The following is a 25,034-nucleotide window of genomic DNA, read 5'->3' as shown; positions in this document are numbered from 1 at the left end:
AGTCAGACCCGCGCAAATGGGCAATGCGGCGGCCCGAAGTCCATACATGGATTCGGCGCAATTCTGGGGGCAGCAGGTCGTCCATATTTTCCATCACCTAGGACTATTATGTCGTGATTCCGAACCAGCCTACCAGGTGGATTCTAGAAGAACCTTGGCGCGCGCCCTCTGACTCCTTCTGCGCTCCCTTGAGCACGGTTCAAGGGCTTCCGCGGCAGGTCTTGTCCTTGTACCACCAGCCCAAGGCAAACTTTTCCACATGTCTCGGTCACTCGAAGAGAGGAACATTTCTCAGCTTCTCCGCCATCTCCGGGGCATCGACACGGACATGTCTATCAGTGTGACAAACCCTAGTCTCGTAGCCAGAACCCAGACTTGGTTTTGGAACCCACGATTGGAATCAATCGTATCGCTTTCCTCCTCCCCCCTCCCTCCTCTACTATATTAATCACCAAATCCCATACCCAAACCACCAAGCATAAATCCCTGGCCCAACCACTCCAGCCAGTGCACCCAACAGTCCCATTTCCAGAACCGCCCAGACCCAGATGGTGCCTACTCCTGGCGCGTCCTTCATGACCGCGTAGTATCCCTTATCGTTCGTCAATTGGATCAAGTAGCATCCCGCCACGTTCGCCGTGGCCAAATAGACCACTGAGCGGAGAAGGACAATCCCGTTCTTCACAGAGGTAGGGACATTCGCGACCGATGCAGGGAGAAGGTGCCCGCGAAAGAGGGCGATGAAGACGGCGAGCGTGGGGAACGCGACAAAGGCGGTCTGCATGATCAACGGCCGGAGCCGGACCTGTTCGGCGTACTGGTGCATGGCGAGCACCGAGAGGGTGAAGTGGACGGCGCTGAGTGACGATGAGAGGAGCAACGTGTCGAGCCAGGGATATTCGGGCTCCTGTTGTGTTGATGATGGCGACCACAGGGCCCCCGACGAGCCCGGCTCCTCCGGGATGATTTCTCCGCCCTTCCCGATCTTCACCAGCACCATGTTCTCCGGCTTGATCGAGCGGGCGTCAATGCCCTTCGCGCCAGCCCCTAGTTGAGCTTGTCGCTCGGCGGCGATTTCGAGCAGCGTCTTCGTCTTTCCCTCTCGGCCGTGTCCTCCCACAGTCGGTGTGGTGGCCCTGTCGGGTTGTGCGAGCGGGATGTCATCCGCGCTTGTGGTCGTTTTGCCTGCTGTCTCCTTGGCCCGCCGCTGCTTGCGATTCATAGCTTGACGTACAGTAGTTTTTCTTCTTCTGGCTGATTCTTCTCTATTCTTCCTCGCTTCGTGGCGGTACGTAGCGCCGCAGTACGACGAAATTGTTGGCTTTGGCCCGTTGCTAACTGCTAGGGTGTTGTTTGCAGAATTACTCCGTGCGGGCACTGCTCGCGCCGTCTTAGAGAATATTATCAGCTAGAACCACCGCCTATTGCGGCTAGTGCAGATTGCTGTAACATCAGAAGGTGGTGTACCCCCGTACCATTCCTGCATACCAAGCAGGTACCTACCTACGTGGCGTAAACAGATGAGAAAGGGCGGGAACGGGGACGGTTTGATTTCTCGCTTCTAGCTGCCAAGAGCTACAGCACGGTCAGCCTTATCCTTTTACTTGGCTTCTCAGCCTCGTAATAAAGCGGCTCAGCAACATGCCAACTCTACGCTGTGGGCTACCATCATCTATGAGCCTCACATGCTCAGTCACAACCACCACTTCCATTTTGATATTCCTCAGACCTTTCGTCGCCGCGGCCGTGCATTCTTCTCCCTTCTCTTCTCCTTCAACCTCCTCTCCTTGACTATCCGGTCCACGTTTCTCAGCTCTCCTTTAGCCTTGCCAGCTGATTGTTCTTCTCTCTCCTTCGCGCCCCTGACCTTTTTCACTTGTTTCTCATAATCCCCTCTCAACTTATCCGGCTGTTTCGGTGTCTTCTGCGATCTATGCTGGAATTTCTTTCCCCTCGCACCGCCAACACTTAAACCGCCAGTGTTGATGTTGAAGGTTTTCTCCTCCTCACCAATTCTCCCCAGCCTGCTCATTCGATTGGCCTTCATCCACCTTTCAAAACGCCCGCTTCTAAAACTCGCCGCAATCTTGGCTCCAGACTCGCCCTTTACAAGCCTTTTGCCGGTCTTCGATCCATCCTCATCATTATCACGTCGCACGTACTTTTTATGCCTCTTATCCCACCGCATAATCCCTCTATTCTCGCCAAAAGTCTTAGAAGATTCATCCGCACCGAGATCCATGGTGGCTGTACGTGCAGATTCCACAAAGCTAGCGCTGGCATTGGTGTTAGAGCCAGAATGAACGCCATAGGCGCGGTCGGAAGTAAGATCGTGAGTGGTGGGGTGGTATGACATGAAATTCTCAGGGTCACGAAAGTCTTCATCCGTGTTGCGCAATCCGGCCTTCGATGATTTTGATGGTTTAGATTTCTTTGAGTATGGTTGAGAGAAGGTGATTTCCAGGTCAGTTAAAGAGGCTTCGGACATACCATCGATGTCGTTTCGGTCATCATTGGAATCTGGCTCAGCGTCTTCGTCGACTGGGCCGTGCGTACTGCCATTTTGGGCGAGGGCGTCATCATCAACTTCTGTCCGTGCTTGAACCACATCTGCAATCTTCTGTTTCCTACACTCAAAGCCCGATCGGATCTTTCGTATTGCGTCCACCGCATCCTCGTTATTCTTTCGCCCACCACGCCGAGCACCAATCTCAAAGATCGATTCTTGAGGTCGGAACCCGCCTACTCGTGCGAGCATTTTCTCTCTTTCGACTTCCACGTCATCTGTTTCATCATTGAACAAGGAGTGCAGTTCTGACCACGATGGTGACGACACAATTACTTTCGACCTCTTCGCACTTTCTGAGGAAGCAGAGTTCCTGGTACGCTGATATAGCTTCTCGCCCTTCAACGCCACGTTTCGGAGAGTCGAAAGATCGGAATCGCTTTCTAATGTCTTTGTCACCCATTCGCAACTCGTCTGGATTTCCTCCCGTCGAAAGCTACCCACCACGACATCCTGTGCGAAGTTCACGATATCACTGCTTGCTGCTCGGCCAAGGACCAATTTCCGACCGAGGAAGAGTTGCAGATCCAGTAGGTATGGCGCATCAGCGTCTCTGACAAGACTGTAGCTCCAGCCTCTCTGGCCCGCTCGAGCAGTCCGTCCCACCCGATGAACAAATATTTTGGGTTGTGAGGGGAAATCATAGTTAATCACGTTTGCCAATACGGGAATATCGATACCCCGGGCTGCAACATCAGTGACGACAAGTATATTCGTCTGACTGCTTCGAAAAGCGTGGACCTGGGATTTTCGGGCAGTCTGATCGAGCGATCCGTAGACGTAGGAGACGGCGTAGCCAGCTAGACGGAGTAAGCTTGCGATATATTCAACGTGGTGCTTCGTGGCAGTGAAAACTATGGTTGAATATGGATTGGGGCCAGATATGTTGCTGCTGTTCTCTTCTGTTTCATGGTGTTTCCTCTTCTTGTTGTTCGATTTGTCTGCCGTGCGAGAAGCCATGGTTGACGTGATTAACTGGGACCTGGTAGGCATTTGGACGATTTCTTGGAGGATATGAAGCAGGGCACCTTCTTTCTCAGATGACTTCAAAGTGAAGAATGCACTCTGTAGATCGGGAGAGATCTTGCTGTCTGCATCAAGCCTGACCAACATGGGTTCCTGCAATCCTGCTCTGGCGAACTCAACCAATGATTTTGGCAAAGTAGCAGAAAAAAGCAAAGTTTGACGTGATGCAGGCAAGGCGTGGAGAATCTCTGTTAGTTGGGCTGCAAATCCCATTTCGAAGAGTCGATCAGCCTCGTCGAAAACAACATATTTGATGTTCAGGAGATCCAGATTCATTTCGACTTTGAGATGGAGAAATCTGCCCGGGGTGGCAATGATGATATCCGGGTTGTTGGACATGGCGGAAAACTGGTCCTCCAAGCTGTCACCTCCCACAAGGAGGATTGACCGGAGATCCGTGCCCCTGCCTAGCTCCTTGACCACTTTTAATGTCTGCAAGGCCAGCTCCCTAGATGGAGCCAGAACCAAAGCCCTAGCTCCGACTTTCGTGCTGTGTGCCTTGAGCTTTTCAATCATGGGAATGACAAAGGCTGCGGTCTTTCCAGATCCGGTTCGTGCCATACCAACCACGTCCTTTTCGCCGAGTAGGAGAGGTATCGTTTTGCGCTGAATAGGCGTAGGGACAGAGAAACCCTTCCTCGTTATGGCCTTCAGAAGATTGGCATTGAGGCCCATGGCTTGAAAGCCACCACCTTTTTTCACAGTCCGCCCTTTCAGATTGGCTCCTTTGCGATTCGATGCGGCTTGTTGAGCGGCGATAATAGCCTCTTCATCAACCTCAGATTCCTCCGCCATGATATCCACGTCGTCTCCTCGCAGGCCCCCATTGTGTTTGTCTGGGCTGTCGTGATTAATTTCGGTGTCTTCTCCGAACAATGCGCTGCTGATGTCAAATTCATTCTCCGAACGGGCAGGCGAACCCAATCTAGGAGGCATCTCAGAGATCTCGGTTCTGTAACAATTGGTATTATCTAGGGATATCCCTAGCAGGCTGCACCATCACCAGTCGTGGCACTCACGCAGGCAAAATGTGGGTTTGCCTGCGTTCGGTGAATCTAAAAGTTGTTAAATTTACGATTTACGTCAGACACAGCTATACTCACCTGTAGAGGGGCAGCTACGGTTGATCATACATTCACCCCAGAGTAAATCACTTTACGCGTTTAGAACGCGTCGGTGTTTGGAATCAATCAGTTCTCGAGGAATTTTTCGCACTACATCTCACAGCTTGAGCATCCTGAACACAATACAATGAGTATGTAGACCAGGGTTCAATGAGCTAAGAAGATCTCTAACACTCTCAGATTACGGCTACGATAATCAGTATACCACCTACGGCGCCCACGGTGGCGCAGATGGTGGCGGCTTCGTGGCTGGAGAGCCGCAGAGTAGCCCTGCTGCTGGAAGGGTAGGCACATGGACAGGATTTCAGACTTAATATTCAAAATTAATCGGTCGTCTTCAGGGAGGTTATGGGAGAGACACCGTCCGACCGATGACCATCAAACAAATTCTCGACGCAGAACAACCCCATCCGGATGCAGATTTTCGGTGTGACGGAGAGCCGTTCAGTCAGGTAGATCAAGCTTACAGGAGATCCTGCGAGGATAAGACTAATGATATCTCTTGCAGGTCACATTCGTGGGCCAGATCCGCAGTATAAGCACCCAACCAACGAACATTACCTACAAAATCGACGACGGTACAGGTCTCATCGAAGCAAAGCAATGGATTGACGGGGAGTCAACCCACGCAGAGAAGATGGATCTTGACTCAAATAAACCCAAATTGGTGGAAGACGGCTATTGTCGAGTATGGGGGAGATTAAAGGCATTCAACAACAAGAGACATGTCGGGGCACATGTTATTCGTCCTATAACAGATTACAACGAGATCAATTACCACTTGCTCGAAGCAACTGCTGTACACCTGTTCTTCACGAGAGGACCAGCAACCGCGCAGTCGAATGGACAGCAGAGAGATACGGCAGCAGCTGGAATGATGGGGAATGGGATGCGTCAAGACTTTGCTGGTGCAACAGACGGACAACTCGGCCAGTGCTCGCCGTTGGCACGGAGGATATTCGCGACCCTGAAGAACACCCCGCAGAGTAACGAGGGTTTGCACGTTCAGATGATTGCCGCAACAATGGGCCTGTCAACTAGTGAAGTGTACAAGGGCGCTGAAGAACTTGTGGCTGCCGGCAAGATATTCACGACGGTCGATGATAATACCTGGGCAATTTTGGACGGGTGAAAGAGGGAGAAGCGGGGGTTTCACTGGGTCTGGACGGGGTCGTCTGCAGCAGAGCGGGAAAGGGAACCAACACGACGTTGTACAATACAATGATATGAGACATGGCAATTCTAGGTCACTGATTAGTGGCCCAAGGAGTTCATGAATGCGAGCTTTTAGCATGATCAACGCACATGGGACGGAACGAACTATGGGGATATTGCCCGAGCTCGGAGAGATGGCCTTGAGTAAGGAGACAATGGACTCCAAATCGCAAAAGGCCATATGGCCCCGCCAACGTACCCACTGAAACCATGCTTTCTTGCCACGTCTTTCCTGCTTTACGGCTAAATTCCAGTGTCTACGGTCCCGACGTCTGGGTTGCAACAGTATGAGACCGGCAAGCAAGCGACACGACTTGTTTCGACGTCATTTGGTAAGTTATCTTCCACGGGAACGCTCGGGCGGACCTGGCATTCAATCAATATAAGCCCAGGGAATCACGAGCTTCTGTTTTACCTGAAGCCTCTGAGCTTTTCCGGTATTTGGTACAGAGTAAGGCAGGCGGCATCAATAGACCTGGTTCAACAACTTTCTAGGGGGTACACTTCATAACCCGACACCATGGCCGCTGGGACATCACCATCTTTCTTCACATCTCTGAATAGCGCCCTCGCCACCCGGTCTGAGATTGTGCAAGCGTGCAAATCACTTTTGACCCCTCTGCTACCTTTCTTTTCACCTGGGAAGACAAGGCTACGATTGGGGGCTACAGCGACTCGCTATGATGAAGCAGGTGCGCAGCTCGAAGGTTTTACACGTCCCATGTGGGGTCTTGGAGCCTTGCTCGCTGGTGGTGAGTCGTTCGAGGGTTCTGAGCTCTGGTTGGAAGGAATAAGAAATGGGACAAACCCTGATCATCCCGAGTTCTGGGGCTGGTCGAAGGATTTGGACCAAAGAATGGTCGAAATGTGTCCTCTCGGCTTTGCGCTCTGCGTCGCTCCAGGCCATTTCTGGAAGCCGCTGAATGAGAGAGAGCGCGAGAATGTTCGGAGATGGCTGGATATCAACAAGAAGGAGATGCCGAACACAAATTGGCTCTGGTTTCGTGTCTTTGCTAACCTAGCATTGATGAAGAATGGTGCAGAGTATGATGCCGAGCGACTCGAAGCCGACCTCAACCACCTTGACAATTTCCACTTGTCTGGCGGTTGGAGCAACGACGGTCCGCCTGACACGCTTCAAATGGACTACTACTCTGGTTCATTTGCAATTCAGTACCTTCAATTGCTGTATGCAAAGCTAAATGGTGATCGGGATCCAAAAAGAGCAGACATATACAGAGATCGAGCGAGAATGTACGCGAAGGATTTCCTCCACTACTTTGACGAGCAAGGTCAGGATGCCCCTGTAGAAACAGAGGCTTTGTATCTAACTGTGTCAGGCCGAGCGATGACCTTTGGCCGTTCTCTCACCTATCGGTTTGCAATGGCCGGCTTCTGGGCGGCTGTTGCTTTTGCAGATCTGCACCTCGAGCCACCTCTGAGTTGTGGAGTGATCAAAGGTATTCTCCTGCGCAATCTGCGGTACTGGTCTCAACAAAAGGACACACTCAATGGAGCAGGGATATTAACCATCGGCTATGGCTATCCCAACCAATTTATATCTGAGAACTACAATTCGCCCGGCTCGACCTACTGGTTCATGCTCTCTTTTGCGGCGTTGGCCTTACCTGAGTCTCATGAGTTCTGGCAGTGCAGAGAAGAACCATATCCCTGCCACTCAATACCGCAGATTGTGGCGTTGAAGCATCCCAAACACATTATGGTGAGAAGAGGTGGACATACTTTTCTCTTGTCTTCGGGGCAGATGTGCCACTACCCAATGAGAGCTGCGGAAAGCAAATACGGAAAGTTTGCATACAGTACGGCATTCGGATATTCTGTCCCCACTGGCGGCTACTTTGTGGAAGCCATTGGGGGCGACAATATCCTCGCAGTCTCAGACGATCAAGGCGAGTCGTGGAAGGTGCGGAGGATGCCACTCAATGCAAGGCTGGAGACTGTCGATGGCACGCCAGTGTTGATTTCTGAGTGGAAACCGTGGGCCGACACCAAAGTCGAGACCTATCTGCTTCCCCCGACCGAAGCCACGCCGAATTGGCATCTCCGCGTACACCATATCAGGACAGGCAGCAGAAACTTGAAGACGAGCGAAGGCTCCTTTGCCCTGAACGGCGTCTCAGAGAAAGACGAACGCGAATTACAGCAGATGGACACAGACAAGTCCGAAGGGAGACTAGCAGACAATGGGGAGGCTGTTGCTGTGACTCGAGGTGGTGCTGTTGGTATTGTTGAGCTGCATCAACCCGGAGCTCGTGCTGGCCGTGTGCTGGACGAGGACGCGAACAGTAACCTGATGGAGAGCAGATCCGTCCTACCCAGCCTGGCGATGGATATAGCTGCAAATGCGGGTGTTTGGGTAGCGACTGGCGTGTTTGCTATGCCATCAAGTGTTTCGAACTATAAGAGGAAATGGCAAAAAAGCTGGATGCAACGACCACAGATTCCAGACTGGCTGAGAAACAGAATGGTATAGGCAATATCACATCACCTCGGGAGCTTTGGGACGATACGGGAAGGGAGAGATGATATAATACTTCTTCAACATTGAAGGAGGCTACGGCTCCGAAGCTTCCTTCTGCGGATATATAATCTTGTTTTCGGCGAGGTATCACGATGGCTCTCCCCCTCACATGTCGGATGGTTCGACAGCTGGCATCCCTCGCTCAGCCAAAACAAAGCTGTGCACTGTTGACGGAGTACACTTTTGCACCAGACTGGGCTTTACTCCCTACTCGGCAGATGATTGTACCGAAGGCTGGTGGAGTTGGTGGACATCCTGCTTTGCCCCAGTTTTCGCCATTTAACCATCAAATTATCCAGATTTTGCGGATGGATTGCCGTCGTCCCGTACCCCAGGTGGAGTGTCGACCTCCAGGTAAGCATCTTTCCGGCCTCTCTCCGCATCACATTCGGGTTCGAACTGGTGAAGGGATTCCGTTTCCCCCAGCTCCCTCCAGCTCCCCCAGCTTCACATCTACAACAGCTTGATTTCAGGCTGAAAACGCCGACCCCTCTTGGAGACAAGCTCGTTGCCCAGCCTGTCCCCGCAGTTTAATGACACCTACAACTCACCGAGAGTGGCGACAGAACGTTACAACAGGCCGGCACCCTACCATACGACGTCCAATGCTTGTCAATGCTTGCACATCTTGTCTTCATCTAGACTGGTGTTCGCGACTAGGTGGCGCTCCAACGGCTGAACTATTCGACATCTGGCAAATGCCCGGCCTCTATCAATCCATATGGGCACGCTCGGTGCAAAGACCCGGTGTTTTTGCCCCATGTGCTATGGAGTCTCCAGTGTCTCTCCTCAGGTAGAGATGGAGATCCGCTGACACGGCAGTCAATCGACAATGTCCCTTCACTTGAAGAGAATCCTTGTCCAACATGTGGCAGCTTGAGAATACCGATCGAGAGTGCCATTTAATACCTGTCCTCCTCGCGCCGCGCTCGTCCTGTCCTCTGGCCTCGACCGCTCAACTACTCGGACTATCCGGAGACCACCTTTCATCTGGCTGCTATGTCGTTCCTCAGAAGAATCGTCCACAATGATGCGGTCAAGTTGGACCCCCCAGAGGTCTACAACTGGAGAGTCTTCGCTTTGGCAGCAGCCGTAAGTCATGACAGTTGTACAAGGTAAAATAATTTTTACTGAGATCAACCAGGCTTGTTTTGGAGGGACACTCTTTGGCATGGATATTGGTATCATTGGAGGGGTTTTGACATTACCCGATTTCAAAGAGTATGGAAATGCCCTCTACAACTTGCTGTGATGACAACTGACATGTTGCAAGCGAATTCGGACTCACCCACAAGTCGAAGATTGCCCAGTCCAATCTCTCAGCCAACTTGGTATCGGTCATGCAAGCAGGCGCCATCGTCGGTGCCCTCGCTGCCAATCCATTGGCCGACAAATGGGGTCGAAAGATTACCATTTATACTGTCGCGTCGTTCGCTTTCGTCGGTGGTCTGCTTCAGGCCCTCTCATATGGGCATTTATCCTGCTTCTACATTGGACGGTACGTCGGCAATGGAGGCTCTACCGATTGGGGCTGGAAACTAACAATATTAGATTTGTTGAAGGTTTGGGTCTGGGCGGAGCCACCATGGTCGCACCTACCTACGTTGCTGAGAATGCTCCCCGTGGCATTCGAGGTCTGCTCGTCGGATTCTATCAACTTTTCGAAACCATGGGTGCCATGGTGGCTTTTTTCATCAACTATGGCAGCCTTCTTCACTTGAAAGGCCATGCCACCTGGATAGTCCCTCTGTCGATGCAGTCTCTGCCTCCATTCCTCCTCTTCATCTCCATCTTATTCTGTCCCGAGAGCCCTCGGTGGCTTGCTTCCCAAGACAACTGGGACGAAGCCTCCAGAATTCTTGCGAAAGTTCGAAACCTACCACCTACACATCCCTACCTCCAAGCCGAGCTTCTCGAAATGCAGACTCAGCTGGAAGCTGAGAGAGGTCGTGCTGGTGGCAACAGTTACTGGGCATTGACAAAGGAAGCGTGGACAATCCCCGGCAATCGCAGACGATCCATCATGGTGATCGTACTCATGACTGCTCAACAATGGACTGGAACTAATGCCATCGTAGGTGTTTTGGGTCTACCAATACGACCTGGGCGGGCTAACGGGATTGCAGAACTACTACGCCCCAACCATCTTCACCGATCTAGGCGTGACCGGAAACACACAGAGCCTGTTCGCTACTGGGGTTTACGGCATTGTCAAGATGAGCTCCTGCGCCATCTTCATCACTTTCCTTGCCGATACTCTTGGTCGCAGATGGTCCTTGGTCTGGACGGGACTATTCATGTGGTTCTGTATGTTCTACTTGGGCTTTTTCGTCCGGTTTGACGCCCCGAAGAAAGGCGCTCCCATATCCGGCGCGGGATATGGGGCGTTGGTCATGGTCTATCTCTATGCTGCAGCCTTTCAATTTGGCTGGGGTCCTGTTTGTTGTAAGTCTAATGACTCAACATGCCGTGAGTGAAGCTAAACTTCTCCGCAGGGATCTATTCCTCAGAAATCAGTACTCAACGACTCCGAGGATTAATCGTATCGTATGCTGCGGCAACACAATGGGTTTTCAACCTGGCCGTTGCTCGGGCTACCCCCGTTATGCTGGATACTGTGGGCGCCGGCGGGTATGGCACATACTTTATATACGGCTGCTTCTGCTTCACCATTGCGGTAGGAGCATATTTCTTGGTGCCCGAGACCAAAGGGGTAAGTGGTCGTCTTCCCCGTGTGCTTTTCGGGCTTCGGAGGGCTAACAATATGGCAAGATCTCTTTGGAGCGAATGGATGAATTGTTCGGAATGACCGACTTCAGCGGAATTGAGGATGTTGGAGTAGCCTCCCATAAGCATGATGTCGAAGCCATCCACGTCGAGGTCAAGTGAGGCAACTGGGCGTAACGAACCAGAGGCCAGTCGACCCAACACTGACCTCAACCGCGGGGCGAAATCCCATCACAACACTCAAAGTCACTCACTTTGTTGTTAGTGCACAGGTCTCACTCCCTTGCATAAGGATTGCTGCAGAGTATTTTAATCATCGCATTGCTCAACCGTCGCTCACCTTGTGTACTCTTCCCAGATCCAGGCTGGTACTATCTATGGCGCCATCCACAGAAGGTCAAGACCATGACAATACAGAGGATATAGCGGCCTATCTCTGAGTTGGAGCTCTGATATCCTCAGTTCTCGGCCTCCACGTCTATCCAATAAATATATATACAAGAATGACGAGTTCCTATCGAAGGAGATATTTATTTGTTATAAAATGGAGGTTATCTTATCTATGGCAGCGGTGGGCTCCCCCATCTCCATATCGTTGTGGTTGGCTCTGTCGGAACAGCGGCAACTGGGTCATTGTTTGTTCACCACATTGATGTCGCCTGTGGTGCGGCGTGCCGTTCCCTTTAGCCGTCAGACCGCGCCTTTACGGTGTTTTCTTCACGAGCTGGCCATGATATATACATACAGACCCATGTATATCATCGAGGGTTACGGGTAAGTTTGTTCAATACGCGCAAATCCTTTGCCTCCTATCCCACCGACCCAGAGCTCGATTCGACCACCCATCTATACCCAATTGAGTGTTGGTCACAAGGGCGGGTTCGCGGAAAAGATCAAGTTCAAAAAATATCCCACGTAGGCTGACCACTCATCCCTTGGACCATGCTCTCTCGGATCAAGAAGGAATGAGATGGTGAGCCAATCATGGCCCCCTCGACGCCCCCAACTTTCGCCTCACTCCGTCTGCAACCCAGTTTCCTGCCTAAACCCCAACGAGCATGTCGAAGCGTTGGACCCCGTGACCCTTTCTCCTCGCTCATGTCCTTTGTCCTCCATTCACTGGTTACAAGGTGGAGCTGATACAAAGCACCGTACAGACGTGCTGCCGCAAGAAGGGAGACCTGGCACCGACTGACATCCACAGCTGCTGATGTGAAGCGTCTAGCCTGCAATTCAACAATCAATAGCGTGGGGAGTCGCCATTGCGATGGATTCCAGCAATCCGACGAGCCGCGGGTGCTGACTGAGTTACGTCGACTTTAACCTCCTCGTCCTACCCTAGCCATTGGCTTCTCACCACATCCTTCCCGCCAAGTGGCACCCAGGAAGCTTGCAGGTTGATAAACTCACATCCTCCTCCCCAGGAGACACCTCGGCCCTTCTTCTGCTTTGCTCCCAGCCTCGAGGACTCGTACAAGATCACTGAAGTGTCGATTTCGACATATCAGTTGCCTGTCGTGACCTTGAAGCTAAACAACCGTTGGCAGGCCTCTCACGTTCGATACTCAGCTCGACCGTCGACCCGTCGTGCCACGCATCAAACGCTCGTGCAACCCGCGAGATCAAACAGAACTATCTACACTGCTCTCCTGGTTATTCATCTCTACGTCTCTTCTGCAAAGTTTAACCCCTCAGACGTATCGTACGCTGATGTCGGTTGATCTACGCACATCTTGTCCTAGCCTCCGCTTCCCATTTAGAAGCAATACTGTCTCTACTGCTCAGCTGTGTTCCGAGCATACAGGCCATTCTACAAGACCCATTGATCGAGGTTGATCAAAGAGTAGGTTGACCGACTATGTTTGACCTTCCGACTAAAGTAAAAGAAAGGACCAAAAGAAAGAGAGAGTCAAAGACTAGAAGCTGCTAAATCCAAATCCATTCAGTATGGCTCTTCCTAATGCTGCTGTCCCGATTCTGGACGCCGCCATCATCCACGAGAAACCAACTCCGACCGCTGCAAAAGTCGTCCCCACCGCCGTGAACAAGGACGAAGTTCGCGTGGTCGCTCCCCACGAGCACAAACAGGCCGCCGCATGTCTCGCTGAGGCGTTTCGACTCGACAATATCGTCCGCTACGCCATCGATACCCCGGACCGCATGCATCTGTCTGAAGAGGAGCGCTTCGAATTGCACAAGGCCTCCATGGAGTATGTCACTTATGCTCACTGCCTCCAGGGACTGGTTTTGACGGTTGGTGAGAACTTCGATTGCGTTGCCTTGTGGTTGCCACCAGGCAAAAATATTGATGACTGGTTCACCATCCTCCGCAGCGGCATGTGGCGATTGAGCTGGAAGCTGTCCAAGGAAGGAAAGGTGCGGTTCTTCGATGAGTTCCTGCCCCTGTTGCACCATACTAAGCAGGAAATTTTGGGAGAGAGGGACAACAACTCCTGGTATCTGAACTATATCGGTACCAAACCTGAGGCACGTGGCCGTGGTTATGCCCGGAAGCTGATTGAACATGTTACGAAGATGGTAAGGAGTTGCACACTGAAGATTTCCTGATTCCAAGGTTGACTTGAACAGGCTGACGCCGAAGGGTTGCCCTGCTACTTGGAGAGCTCTCATGATATCAATATCATCATCTATGGCAAGTTGGGCTTTGAGCTTCGCAGGAACATTTACTTGCAACGCGCTGCGGGGAAGGAGCTGAGAATGGATGTGATGGTTAGAGAGCCGGTTGATCCAGAAAAGAAGGAGGAGAATGCAAACACAGAACCAGTGAAGTCGGGCTGAAGATGGGCATATGCTGAGGCAAGTTGCAACGGGGTCCCATTGAAGGACTAGAGAAGCAACCAGGTGGTGGTGGCAGAGACTGGTTGCATCGGAACGCATGGCGGATTGGCATGAGATGTCCAACTATTACCACACTCTTTTAGACACAAAAAATGCAATATCAGCACTCTCATACACAAGTGGCTCGCTTACACATTTTGCAATTACGAAAGATGTATCGGAGGCGGAGGAATGGGAGGGGCGAAGAGGCGGCGAGGCTGACAGCGGAGGCAGCGGAACATGTTATTGCAGAGAGCGCAGGGCCGAGCAAGGCTGAGCAGGAGCCTTGAGCCCGCGTCACTCCGTTACTCTGTCACCAGAATTCAACTGCGCCGTTTCGAATTCCTCTTGCTTTCAACACCGAGTAGTAGACGCACCCCTTACGTATTGTATTCCCAGTCCCTCAACATTGACACTACAGAGTGCTCCAATCCCATTCTTTTTATTTTCTATAGATTCATGAGCCTGCGTACCTGGATAAAGAATTGCTCACCTCACCCCCTTGCCGCAACCATGCAGTCGACTCCCTCGAGATGATCCCTCGTCAGCGACACTGGACTCGACCACCTGAGTGATTGCACGCCTACGACTCCTTCGATCAGCCCTGATATAGATCTTTTCCGCCTGGTCTCTTCCCATGCCCCGCTACTCGAGTCCGTCCTCCTCACCTCCTCCAACTCCTTCGCGCCGCCGCTTACGATCATGCGCCCGGACATGCGAGCGTGCCTGCTGCGCCATCGCCACTTTCTTCCCTCTCGCTTTTGTATATAGTATAACAACATGGGCTGTATGGGTGGTGGCATCAATTGGTTTTGGATCTCACAGATCAAAACATGTCTGGTGGTTGATACAAGCCATCTCATTGTTGGGAATCACCCTATACGCATTGGCGAACTGGTCATACACGGTCGCCGCCTTTACAGATCCCGGCTCGCCCTTGAAATCTCCGGCAAAATCCTCGGACAGGAGTCAGGGGAGATACTCAATACTTCCTACTCATGAACCTCATCCCGACGTAAGCCAGATCCAGGCCATCACGGTTTCGTCGACGGGTGCGCCCAGATTCTGCAAAAAGTGCCATTCTCCGAAGCCTGACCGGACGCATCATTGCTCTACTTGCAAAAGATGTGTGTTGAAGATGGACCATCACTGCCCTTGGCTGTCCACCTGCCTGGGCCTGCGGAACTACAAAGCCTTTGTACTCTTTCTCATCTATACGTCTCTGTTCTGTTGGGTATGTTTTATCAACGCAGCATGGTGGATGTGGAAGGAATTGTTCGAGCAAAGCGGCTACCTCGACGAAGTGGCACCTGTCAACATTATACTTCTTTCCGTCATTGCCGGGATCATTGGTCTGGTACTGAGTGCGTTCACCGGTTGGCACATCTATCTCTGCATGAAAGGCCAAACTACCATTGAAAGGCTCGAGAAGACGAGATATCTTAGTGGTGTCAGAACTCTCGTGGAACGAAATCGCCAGGAGCAGCAATTGAACCATAGGAGACGCAGCTCCGAAGGTGTTGCTGGAAGGTTGCAGCGAGCCGGGGAGCAGTTTCTTGAATGGAACGCCAATGCCGTCCCTGGGGCGTCACGGTACGAGGAAGGCGAAGAACATACTTCCCCCGTCCCGAGTGTCTATAACACGACACATCATGGAGCCCCATATTCTCAAGGTCAAGGTCTGTCCGCCGATGATCACCACCATCACGCCAGTTCCAACGACACGCCCGCCATTCGTGCACTGCGAAGGACTTACTCCCATATGGAAGCCACTCGCGAGCGTGAAAGATATGCACAATATCTAGACGACCAAGAGTCCGAGAAAATGCCTAATGCATTCGATCTTGGCTGGCGTCAGAATCTTAGTCACTTGTTCGGACCTAATCGGTTCCTCTGGGCCTTGCCAATATGCAATACCGTGGGTGATGGATGGCGGTGGGAAGTCAGCCCGAAATGGATCGCCGCGCAGGAGGAAGCGGCGAAGAGAAAAGAGCAAAGGCTGGCGGCGATGATGGATCATGATCATAATGCAGGAGCTATGGGTGGAAGCGGCGATCGTGAGTATGCGTATCAACGGCATGAGCGAGACCGAAACCGCGATTATGCCAACAATTATAACGAAACCCACGAAACTACCGTCCCACAGGTTAGAAACGACGACATGTATTCCCGCAGCGACATGTCCATGAAGCATCTACCTCCAAATCAAATCAACTTGTCCTCGACGACGGATCAAAGCAAGACAAGACAAAAGAGGGACTTTGACCAAAACGAACCTTTCGAAGTCAGTAGTGCTGACGAAGACAGCGATTCGGATGTTGGATATGACATTAGAGAGAACGAAGATGACGCGGAGAGGGGTTGGATCAGGAGGAATCGTGCAGGCAGAGTAAGATGAGCTGGACAAATTTTGGCCAAGGCGTTCATCTTATGTATCTCTTCAAGTAACCTTGTCTAGGCCACTACGAGTCGCTCGATCCCTTTGGATACATACACGACCCATGCATACACGGAGGGGTTCGGTTGTGTCTATGTATCATAGTATCAATCATAGGTGCAATGTGGGACAGGACAGGACTCCTGACATCGGTTGGGTTGGATTGGATTGGATAGCCCATTCTGTAGCGAGGCAAAAAATGAAGCAGGCGGCCAAAGAAACCTGCCCTTTTTCGAGTGATTTAAGAACCAAATTGGTCAGCACCAGCCATATGATACCTTCTCCCAACGGCAACGGGAGGCCAACCCAGAACAGCACAGGACAAAAGGTTAACAGAGAAAGGGGTCGACGTGAAGAGGGACGAAAAATGAACGTCCTTTCTCATTCGTGGGCCATCGACTTCCTTCAGTGTCCCAGTATATATACAAAAAGATAGCCGAGGCCTAGTCTCGGACTCAGCTGAGCTTTCTATTTAGGTTGTTTGCTTGCTTGCTTGCTTGCTTGTTCGCTTGTTCGCATGCTCGAAAGCCAAAACACTTGCAGACAATCCAAAAAGCAAGTCTGCTCTCGCTCTTGCCCTCTGGTCTGATGCCGAACCACCCCATATCATCATGATCATAATCCGGGTCCCAAGAAAGATCCCAGGATCCCGACATATTCCAAAGCTCGAATCATGCGCATCCAAGCATGTGTCCATCAGCAGATAGACGAAATGAACCCTTACTCTCGCTGGAGGTAAAATTCGTCCACGCCATTATACCGGGCCCCGGGTCCCCCAGCCGGGTAGAAGATCTTTTTCAGTACCATCAGACACAGTGCGAGAAAGACGCCCGCGATCGCCCGGTCGATCGTGATTGTCGGCTCTCTATCCCTTCCTCGGTCACGCTGGAGAGTCAAAGGCTGAGCGCTCTGCGCAATCGCTGCATTTGCGGCGGCTAGCGGGGGGTTGTGCAGGCCTGAGAAAAATGGTCGTCGATGGGTTGCGGTAGCAGAGGCTGTGTTGGATGTCGTAGAGCCATTCGGCGGCTGAACAAAGTCGCCGGGCGTAAGGATCGCCTCGGCGGAGGCTTGGGCGGCTTCTGCTGAAGGAGTAGGGATCATGGGAATGCATCTCTGCGCCTGGAGGTTGGACGAGTTCGATCGTGATGAGTGCGATGATGAGGAAGGTTGAGGTTGCTGAGATGGCGGTACTGATGCCGATGGAGTAGACGGACTGGGTTTTGGATTTGTAGATGATAGCTGCCGCCGTTCTTGTGGTCCCGATGTCGTCACGTCCGGCGCTTCCTGTGCACCAGCATCGCTCCCTTTGCTCGTGGCGGCCGTCGCATGCGACGAAGCATTAGCCTGTGCATTCGGATCCCTCGCCTCCAGCGTCATTCCCTCTGGCAGACTCTCTAATCCTAGATCCTCTTCTGCCGAGACGTTGACCCCGGCTTCCCGACAAACATCCCACCACTCGCGCATAATGATCTCATTCGTTTTCCTACATGCCTCACATCTCCAGCTCCGACTCTCCTTCGCAAGTCTCTTCCTCACGTCCGCAGGCGCTTCCAGCCCTCCGACTTGGCCTGCTGAGCCCTTTTCCGCCATGAACGTCCGGAGAGCTGTCAATGCAGTCCGTACGCCCCAGGCAGGCATCCACGTCTCTTCGTGAAACCCAGATATACTCAGGCAGATCTCGCGGTTCACTTCAAACCTTCCCGACGGCGTCAGAAATCTAAAATTCGGCGGTTTCAGCGGGTACGTGGCGGGTAGTGTGATGCGGCCGTGGTACATTCCCCCGGCGTATGGGGAGGGCGACGGAGGACCCAGGAGGGTGAAATGCCATTCATGCAGGTCGGAATCGGAGACAGGGCCCGCAAAGAAAGCGGGATTGGGATTGGAAGAAGGGGAGGAGAGTTCGGCAGTCTCTTTGAGGAGGCGTCGGATCGTCGGAGAGGGAGCCATTCTCGTGAGATGCTGGTTGCAGGCCAAGGGGAGTCGCAAGCAAGGCTCAGGATGAGGTCATGGGCGAGGACAAGAGACGTGTCAGCAGAGGCTGTCCGAGGGAATTTTTAGGACGAGAAGGTGTTTGGTGAAGGATAAATTGATTGTTGGCTGCCGGCAAGGTCGATAGGGGAACAATTGTCAAAGCAAGTGCCTGAAGATCAAGTTGGGAGCGCAGTGAGCGTCAACGGATTGATAGTAAGTGGCATTTACATAGGGTACATACGTACGTGCTCCGTAAAGCTCGCCGCATTCGCCGCCTTCTCAGCCTCGTGATTTGCGGCACGGACTGGCCGCTTTAAGGGGTTCTTTTATCAGGCTGAGAAGATATATGTACGGAGTGCCACCCCTTTGCTTGCCCTTTGTCATTTATTCACTCTAGTCAAGGTATGAAATACATGTATAGACTCTGATCAAAGAGACCGAGTCAAGATACGATATGGATCTCACAGAAGGCTCCGTTTCTGAAAACAGTTATCCATACACACTCTGGAAGAGCTCCGCTTGCATTCGGCCGGTGAACCACAACACACGGTAGACGACAGAAAGCCATTCTAGGTTTGTCGAAGCTAAAACAGAGAGCTTTGCCCACACTCGGCCGTCAAAGCTACCGTTCTCATTACTGACGCGTGTGACCTCTTCAAGAAGCAACCGTTGTTGGTCAATGTGGCTGTTTTTTTTAGGAAGCGCTCCAAAACTTTGACCATCAACGGCTTATACTTCCATTCTCTGGGAGTGGACTGCACCGGAGACCGCGTTTCCCGCTTGGTTTCTAACTGGCATAAGATAGCGAGATACCGTTCCTTCGGGGGTTGAGACCAAAACTGTGGCTGAGGGATTAGAAGGGTCGTCCGCGAGTGAAAGATACATCATGAATGTCAAATACATCTCTTAGATGTCTGAGCCACTCAAACCAAGCTGTGACGTCCATATGGCTGGCTGTATAATCCAGCAACGTCGATTTCCGCTGTTCCATCATCCAAGCCAGGACGTTTTCCCAACATTCCTGCCTTTGATGTTGCCAGAATTGTCATAAGCAGATCAGGCGCGCGAGACGACGGCAAACCATCTCACTAATACGGCTCATAATAATGTTGAATTCCTTCAGGTAGTCACAATCCATGCTCCGGATGTGCAGCAAGCACTGGGTCTGCACATCGAGCGGAAGGGTGGTGCGCGACGTAATTGCCAACGCCAGCGTCCGTGTTGGAACATCATGCCGTTCCTGCCAATGCCACATTTATGGAGCATTGCGTAGGGACGTCGAGCGCTGTGCGGCCTGCAAGGCGGATCAGACAGAATGTACCGAATGAGCATTCCAAGGAGTCGGCTAATTTTGGTCCGCAATACCTCTGTGTGAAGCTGAAAGCGGGCCTCGACCTCCTTTTCTGACGGGCCATTCCTGAAGCGATAGTAGAATTTGCTGGTAGAGAGTACTTCCCAGTGCAGGAGAGTCCTTGAGACTCTATCCCAGACTCTGCAACGGAGATCTCGTTGGCTGAGGGTTCCTCTGGCTTTGACTTTCCATCAAATCGATCAATCTGATCTGCATGTTAGTGAAGTCTTTCTGGCCTGCAGCCTGGTGGCTCTATTGTACATCCAGACAGGCACTCGAGCAGACAAGGGTTGCTACTGCCGTGTGTCAACGTCAGCAACTTTAAAACTGCAGGAGTGCGGGCGGAACGCTTGGACGTCAAGAAAATGCCAGAAAGCCACCGATATCTTTGGGTTCTCTTAAAGACGCAGTCAAGCAGGCGGTGATGAGCCGGCGCCCACAAAGTCCATGCTCTCAGGTTCCTGATTGTTCGATTGAGAAGTATATCCAGCGCCTGTGAGACACCGCATGCTCTCTGTAGTGAGCCAACGGCACTGTATGCGGCTTCCCCCTGGCATCACTCTTTGAACCCTTCCAGCCGTGCGACGAAATCGATGTAGAGTCTGTCGAGGAGAGCGTCCAGAAAACCAAGAGGGAACAAACCCGCTTTCTTGGCCGTCCACAGTATGTGTCGTTTTCTTCGTTTCCAAATATATGTTTGTTGTTCGTCTTAGGCAGTCAAGAACAACAGGGTTGTCCGACTCGGCATACAGAGCAAGCTGGTCAAGCAATGGCGTGATTTTGCCAAGTTCAGCTTGCGGACCAGAAGATACGGAACAGCTTTGCATGACCGCAGAAGGAGTTTGAGGCAGCTTTCTCCTGCATCCAATTTTGTATTGGGTTCTTCACTAATGCTTTTGCCGATTTGGACTGGTGGTTGATTCATAAAATGAGAGCTACATCGCCTGGAAATCCTCCTGTCTCCTAAATCGCCTGGTAAGAAGTTTCTGTTGCGGATAATTTACTATTCTTCAAAATTCGACGAAGTCGAAGAAGTCGACAAATTCGCGTAGATGATTGTTTGACTGGAAACCAAAAAGCACTCTCTTGTTCTTAGACGATGTTCAAGGTCCTGTGTGTAGCTGCTGTATCCCAAAGTTGCCTAACTTCATGTTCAAGGCAAAGGGACCTTGAATCCTCGGTAGGGTTGGTGACAGCTAACTAGAAAGAACCTAATGGGTGGTCATACTGGTTGGTTTGCATTCTCAGGCTGCCAGCCGAGCGCCCAATAGCTCAATAGAGAATACACTATGTGATAAAGTGTCCAGCTGGTCGCTCTAGAGGACAAGTATTAATAGGACTGTGAGTCGCCATTTCTGGTTGTCGGGGACCCACATTTCGACCCTTTGGCTTGGCGCAGACTGCCTAAAGAGGTTAGCAAGCAAAAAGGAGGCTTGCATGCAGATAAAAATTCCTCGTGTTCATGTTGAGAGCTTCGCAAAGGCCTGGATGCAGTGGCCTAGACACAAGCAGCCTCATACATGAGGAACCGTCCAACAAACAGTGCGTTGGAGCTGAGTCCAACACCGCCCGGGCGCTAAGGTCTCACCAGGCACAGTGCTAGTCCAATAGGCGGAAGAAGGCTTCTGCGTAATGGGTCGTCATGATAATGGCATGTGATTTCCTATTTGACACCTGTTTTAATGTTGTCTGTAGTCAGGTTCGATGTTTCTATGATCTGTCCTGGGGCCAGCAACTGTATATGGACGTGGTAGTCGTCAACTTAATACACGGGGACTAGGCCTAGAGGCGGACTATTCCTGCGACACAGGACCCAAAACAAGTGGCCAGTCTGAGACATAATATACACTTCAAGATGCAGGCCAAGAGTACTCGATGACTTCAGTGGTCACAGTGCCAGATGCAGCTAACAGGATGATAGATGAGAGGCCACTATTGGTTTCAAAGATTAACCTGAGGAGGAGAATCTGGTAACTGCACTTTATGATGTCGATCTTTGCGTTAGGCTGCCTAACGAAGGCTAGCCATCTTCAGGTGTATGCAATCGCTACCCTATCCAACTCTCTTTCTTCGAAGGTGATCCAGAATCGCACATCATCCTTGATCATGAGATGGAGTCTGAGATTGGCGAGAAAGTATGATCTCCTGGAGTCGGGCATTCTTCTCCTTTCAAACTCTTCGTTCGGGACACTTCCAAGGCTGCACTTCAGCATGGCGAGTTTGTACATTTCTGAGAAGATGTCAGATTATCTCCCAAACTGTCAGGGTAGCCACAGCAAAGGGTGTGCTTACCATTGTGCAAGCGTCCTTCAGGAGCTTTGTCATCTTCGTTTGCCATTAAATAAGTGCAAAAGTATCTGCTGTCATCGCTGCCAAATTTGTGACAGATGAGGGCAGACGAATAATTGGCTTTGTTCGATAGAACCAGATCGCCCTTCCTAACGAGCCATGTTAGTTGATGTTCTGCTTTGGTGTCCCCATCAAAAGGATCTTGGTACGTCGTTGCCCCGCTGTGATTGTTTTGAAGAGGGTGAATGGTTGCGACGTTGTCACACCATAGTTCCAACGACATGCGCGCATGTAGACAAGCCGTGAAGTGTCATATTGAAGATTGTATCAGACGGCTCCTCGGGCAACTGCGGACCAACAGTTGTATCTAAAATATTGCACGTTAGCAAACTAGAGAGCTTGGTAGACGGGTCCCCATACTTATTCAAGGGCCTTCTAGTTGGTATGCCTTGAGTTCGGAGTACATATTTGCTGATCACGTTTTATAAATAGTCCGAACAAGCGAATCCTCCTGATAAGGTAACAAACTCTACTCATTAGCATATCACAACGTAGAGAGCCTCTCTGACCGGACAGTTGGGATACCTCCTTAGACATGCCTGCTTAGACGCTCGACTTGGCCAATCCGGCGCGTGACCAACTTGGTGGTATTTCGCACGGAAAGTCGAATGCTTCTCGAAGATCATCGCTGCGCTGGCGTAAACAGTATCCTTGCTTGAGCGCGAAAGACGTTTGGACGCTGTCATCGGCACCTCTCCCCCTATAATATCATGTTCTGGAATCTCCTGTTGAGCTACTCCTGTCAACTGAATGAACCTGTTGAAGTCGGTTTCACCAGCGAAAGCCTTCTTTGCGAGATCCCAGTGCTCTCCCTTAAGCTCGGAAAGTTTGGGACTCCAGACAGTGTGACCACAAATGTCAATCAGCCATGGTCTCTTTTCCAATATCTGAAAATTCTCAGCGCCAATTTTTCTTCGGAGTATATCGAGGAACTGTTAATTGACAAAGATGACCTCGCACTTCTTGCCTACTGTGCCATCAGCAATACTCAGGATACCGCACTAGATTAGATCCTACTAACGGGTGTCCTATGCCAATATGCTCAAAGATCAGATCCGGAACAACTTGTTTGACCTGAAAAGAGGCCACATTCTGCAGCACGCCTGGTCAATCGAATGAGTGTCGAAATGGGGCGATTACGTACCGTAGTCCCACCACCTGCGTCGCAATGAACGAAACAGATCCCTTACTCCTTTTTGAACACGAGGAAACTCACTCTCAGGGCCAGAAGGTCTCCAACTTGCTGGGTCGATTTGATGACAAAACGAGCTGCGGCTTCTGCCTCGGATACCAGTATGATGTTGTTCAATTTCGGAAGATAGCGCTTATTGAAACCTGAAGCTGTGATAGCTCGAAAGGTCTTCAATATCGCGGAGTGGGTCTACTGCTGTGGTTTATGTGAGCATCCTCGGTGACATAGGAGACAAGGGCGCGACCTCACAATTGGACATGTTAGACAAGGTCATCCGGGAACGGTAGTCCGTGACGATTTGGACAGGCTCCTTCGCGGGATAAGCCGATAAACCGCTAATGCCATCTATTTCACTGAGATCCAAGTTTGCCATACCATCGAGAGCTTTCAAGGGCAGATCAAGCTCGCGTGGCCGGTCCTGTTCTTCGTGTTCGAGTTTTGTCCAAATTATCTTGATTGCTCTTTCACTGATCTCGTAACCCCATTGCGATTCCCTACCTTCAGCCGCATCATAAGAGATGACGCTTGGAACTTTGGGAGCAGCCGTGCCCACCGATCCCGGCCACTCAAGACATCTTGAATCCCAAGTCCAATAGCATCATCGTCATTATTGAGGTTGATATTGTGCTGATTGTTTCCAACCATTACGAATAAAACACCTATTTCGCTCAGTACCCATTGCCAAGTAGGATCGAGTGCTTGGAAACACACCGGAATAGGTTATGCCGTAGTCAAGGCCAATGATAATTCGGTTTCACTGGACCGCCATCGTGAACAAGCAACAAACTTCGATCCAAGGCGCTGGTCAGGCCAAACAGCGAGTTGGGTGATATGTTTTTGCAATCAACTCGAGTGGGTGCGAATAGTGGTGTCGAGCCTCGCCATATACTGGGCTATAGAGCCCAAGGCCAGAGGGAGAGAAAATGCAAAGGCACTGTGCAATTCTGGTTAAAGCCTCAAACCTTGGGAATCTACCTTCCAGCTCCAATGAATCGAGGAAAATATAGCGCAATATACACTATTTATATTTATCGTGTGGTTGGTTTGGGATGCTGATTATCAGAAGTCGCTGCCCCTTGTCATTCTCCTGGTGTTGTGTAGACGAGACTAACACGGGACGCCGCTCTCTGGCCCGAATCGGAGATGCAGCCCACATGAGCATTTTGATTGAGCTTCACATGCCAGAGGCATGGCAGCATTATTGCCTGATGAATATCTTCTTCGTTTTCTGGTGGTTGTCATAGAGCTGGAAAGGTCGTTCAGGACTCGGAGGGGAGGCACAGGGCGCCCGTCGCAGGCATTAATGTCTTGGCAATTCTGCCTTGTCAGACTCCATATCTTTACGGCTCTATCATTCTACCAAGATACTCTATACTATACAGTTGAATTACTTGTCTTGGTACCTAGGTAATGACCAATGTTTCTGTACTGGCATGTGCCCCAAGCTGGTGGGTTTGGGTTCAGCAGCAATCATGTAGGGTTGAAGCTGCCGGCAGAGGAGATCCCAAACTTAAAGTTGGAGCACTCATCGGAGATTCGAGGTCTAATGCACAGAACGCACAAAGTACAGGAAGTCATGCGCAGCAGTATCGATGATTTCCAAGCACCCCAGGATGCCGAGCTGACGGAACGATTCCCCGAGCTCAGAAGTGACATTCAGTCCCTCTCTCGACTCTCATCATCGTCCGACTTAATG

At 51.2% G+C, this 25,034-nt stretch overlaps 10 protein-coding genes across 10 annotated transcripts; 5 read left to right on the top strand and 5 right to left on the bottom strand.

The window, feature by feature from the left end:
• Positions 1-448: 448 nt before the first annotated feature.
• Positions 449-1,222, bottom strand: A1O5_10926 (uncharacterized protein; the record flags this gene model as incomplete). Its single annotated transcript, XM_007751500.1, has 1 exon — positions 449-1,222. The coding sequence occupies one exon, from the start codon at positions 1,220-1,222 to the stop codon at positions 449-451; it is 774 nt and encodes a 257-aa protein (XP_007749690.1).
• A 501-nt stretch (positions 1,223-1,723) lies between these two features.
• Positions 1,724-4,528, bottom strand: A1O5_10925 (ATP-dependent RNA helicase dbp10; the record flags this gene model as incomplete). Its single annotated transcript, XM_007751499.1, has 1 exon — positions 1,724-4,528. The coding sequence occupies one exon, from the start codon at positions 4,526-4,528 to the stop codon at positions 1,724-1,726; it is 2,805 nt and encodes a 934-aa protein (XP_007749689.1).
• Positions 4,529-4,843: 315 nt separating this feature from the next.
• Positions 4,844-5,848, top strand: A1O5_10924 (replication factor A2; the record flags this gene model as incomplete). The annotated part of the gene is made up of 4 exons (XM_007751498.1): positions 4,844-4,847; positions 4,897-5,000; positions 5,058-5,168; positions 5,225-5,848. The coding sequence occupies 4 exons, from the start codon at positions 4,844-4,846 to the stop codon at positions 5,846-5,848; spliced, it is 843 nt and encodes a 280-aa protein (XP_007749688.1).
• A 603-nt stretch (positions 5,849-6,451) lies between these two features.
• A1O5_10923 (uncharacterized protein) lies at positions 6,452-8,425 on the top strand (the record flags this gene model as incomplete). Its single annotated transcript, XM_007751497.1, has 1 exon — positions 6,452-8,425. One exon carries the CDS (start codon positions 6,452-6,454, stop codon positions 8,423-8,425), a length of 1,974 nt encoding a protein of 657 aa, XP_007749687.1.
• A 1,047-nt stretch (positions 8,426-9,472) lies between these two features.
• On the top strand, positions 9,473-11,362 carry A1O5_10922 (uncharacterized protein; the record flags this gene model as incomplete). The annotated part of the gene is made up of 7 exons (XM_007751496.1): positions 9,473-9,565; positions 9,618-9,694; positions 9,747-9,971; positions 10,025-10,547; positions 10,600-10,918; positions 10,969-11,186; positions 11,246-11,362. 7 exons carry the CDS (start codon positions 9,473-9,475, stop codon positions 11,360-11,362), a joined length of 1,572 nt encoding a protein of 523 aa, XP_007749686.1.
• A 1,785-nt stretch (positions 11,363-13,147) lies between these two features.
• On the top strand, positions 13,148-13,999 carry A1O5_10921 (uncharacterized protein; the record flags this gene model as incomplete). Its single annotated transcript, XM_007751495.1, has 2 exons — positions 13,148-13,738; positions 13,790-13,999. 2 exons carry the CDS (start codon positions 13,148-13,150, stop codon positions 13,997-13,999), a joined length of 801 nt encoding a protein of 266 aa, XP_007749685.1.
• A 1,177-nt stretch (positions 14,000-15,176) lies between these two features.
• Positions 15,177-16,436, top strand: A1O5_10920 (uncharacterized protein; the record flags this gene model as incomplete). The annotated part of the gene is made up of 1 exon (XM_007751494.1): positions 15,177-16,436. One exon carries the CDS (start codon positions 15,177-15,179, stop codon positions 16,434-16,436), a length of 1,260 nt encoding a protein of 419 aa, XP_007749684.1.
• Positions 16,437-17,195: 759 nt separating this feature from the next.
• Positions 17,196-18,422, bottom strand: A1O5_10919 (ubiquitin-conjugating enzyme E2 J1; the record flags this gene model as incomplete). Its single annotated transcript, XM_007751493.1, has 1 exon — positions 17,196-18,422. One exon carries the CDS (start codon positions 18,420-18,422, stop codon positions 17,196-17,198), a length of 1,227 nt encoding a protein of 408 aa, XP_007749683.1.
• A 3,405-nt stretch (positions 18,423-21,827) lies between these two features.
• Positions 21,828-22,369, bottom strand: A1O5_10918 (uncharacterized protein; the record flags this gene model as incomplete). Its single annotated transcript, XM_007751492.1, has 2 exons — positions 21,828-22,027; positions 22,090-22,369. The coding sequence occupies 2 exons, from the start codon at positions 22,367-22,369 to the stop codon at positions 21,828-21,830; spliced, it is 480 nt and encodes a 159-aa protein (XP_007749682.1).
• Positions 22,370-22,689: 320 nt separating this feature from the next.
• Positions 22,690-23,983, bottom strand: A1O5_10917 (uncharacterized protein; the record flags this gene model as incomplete). Its single annotated transcript, XM_007751491.1, has 5 exons — positions 22,690-22,846; positions 22,903-23,033; positions 23,363-23,481; positions 23,588-23,832; positions 23,892-23,983. 5 exons carry the CDS (start codon positions 23,981-23,983, stop codon positions 22,690-22,692), a joined length of 744 nt encoding a protein of 247 aa, XP_007749681.1.
• Positions 23,984-25,034: the final 1,051 nt, after the last annotated feature.

This window comes from Cladophialophora psammophila (genome assembly GCF_000585535.1).
Source record: "Cladophialophora psammophila CBS 110553 chromosome Unknown aczJe-supercont1.22, whole genome shotgun sequence".
NCBI classification, from domain to species: domain Eukaryota; kingdom Fungi; phylum Ascomycota; class Eurotiomycetes; order Chaetothyriales; family Herpotrichiellaceae; genus Cladophialophora; species Cladophialophora psammophila.
This window is presented reverse-complemented; position numbering and strand designations above follow the sequence as displayed.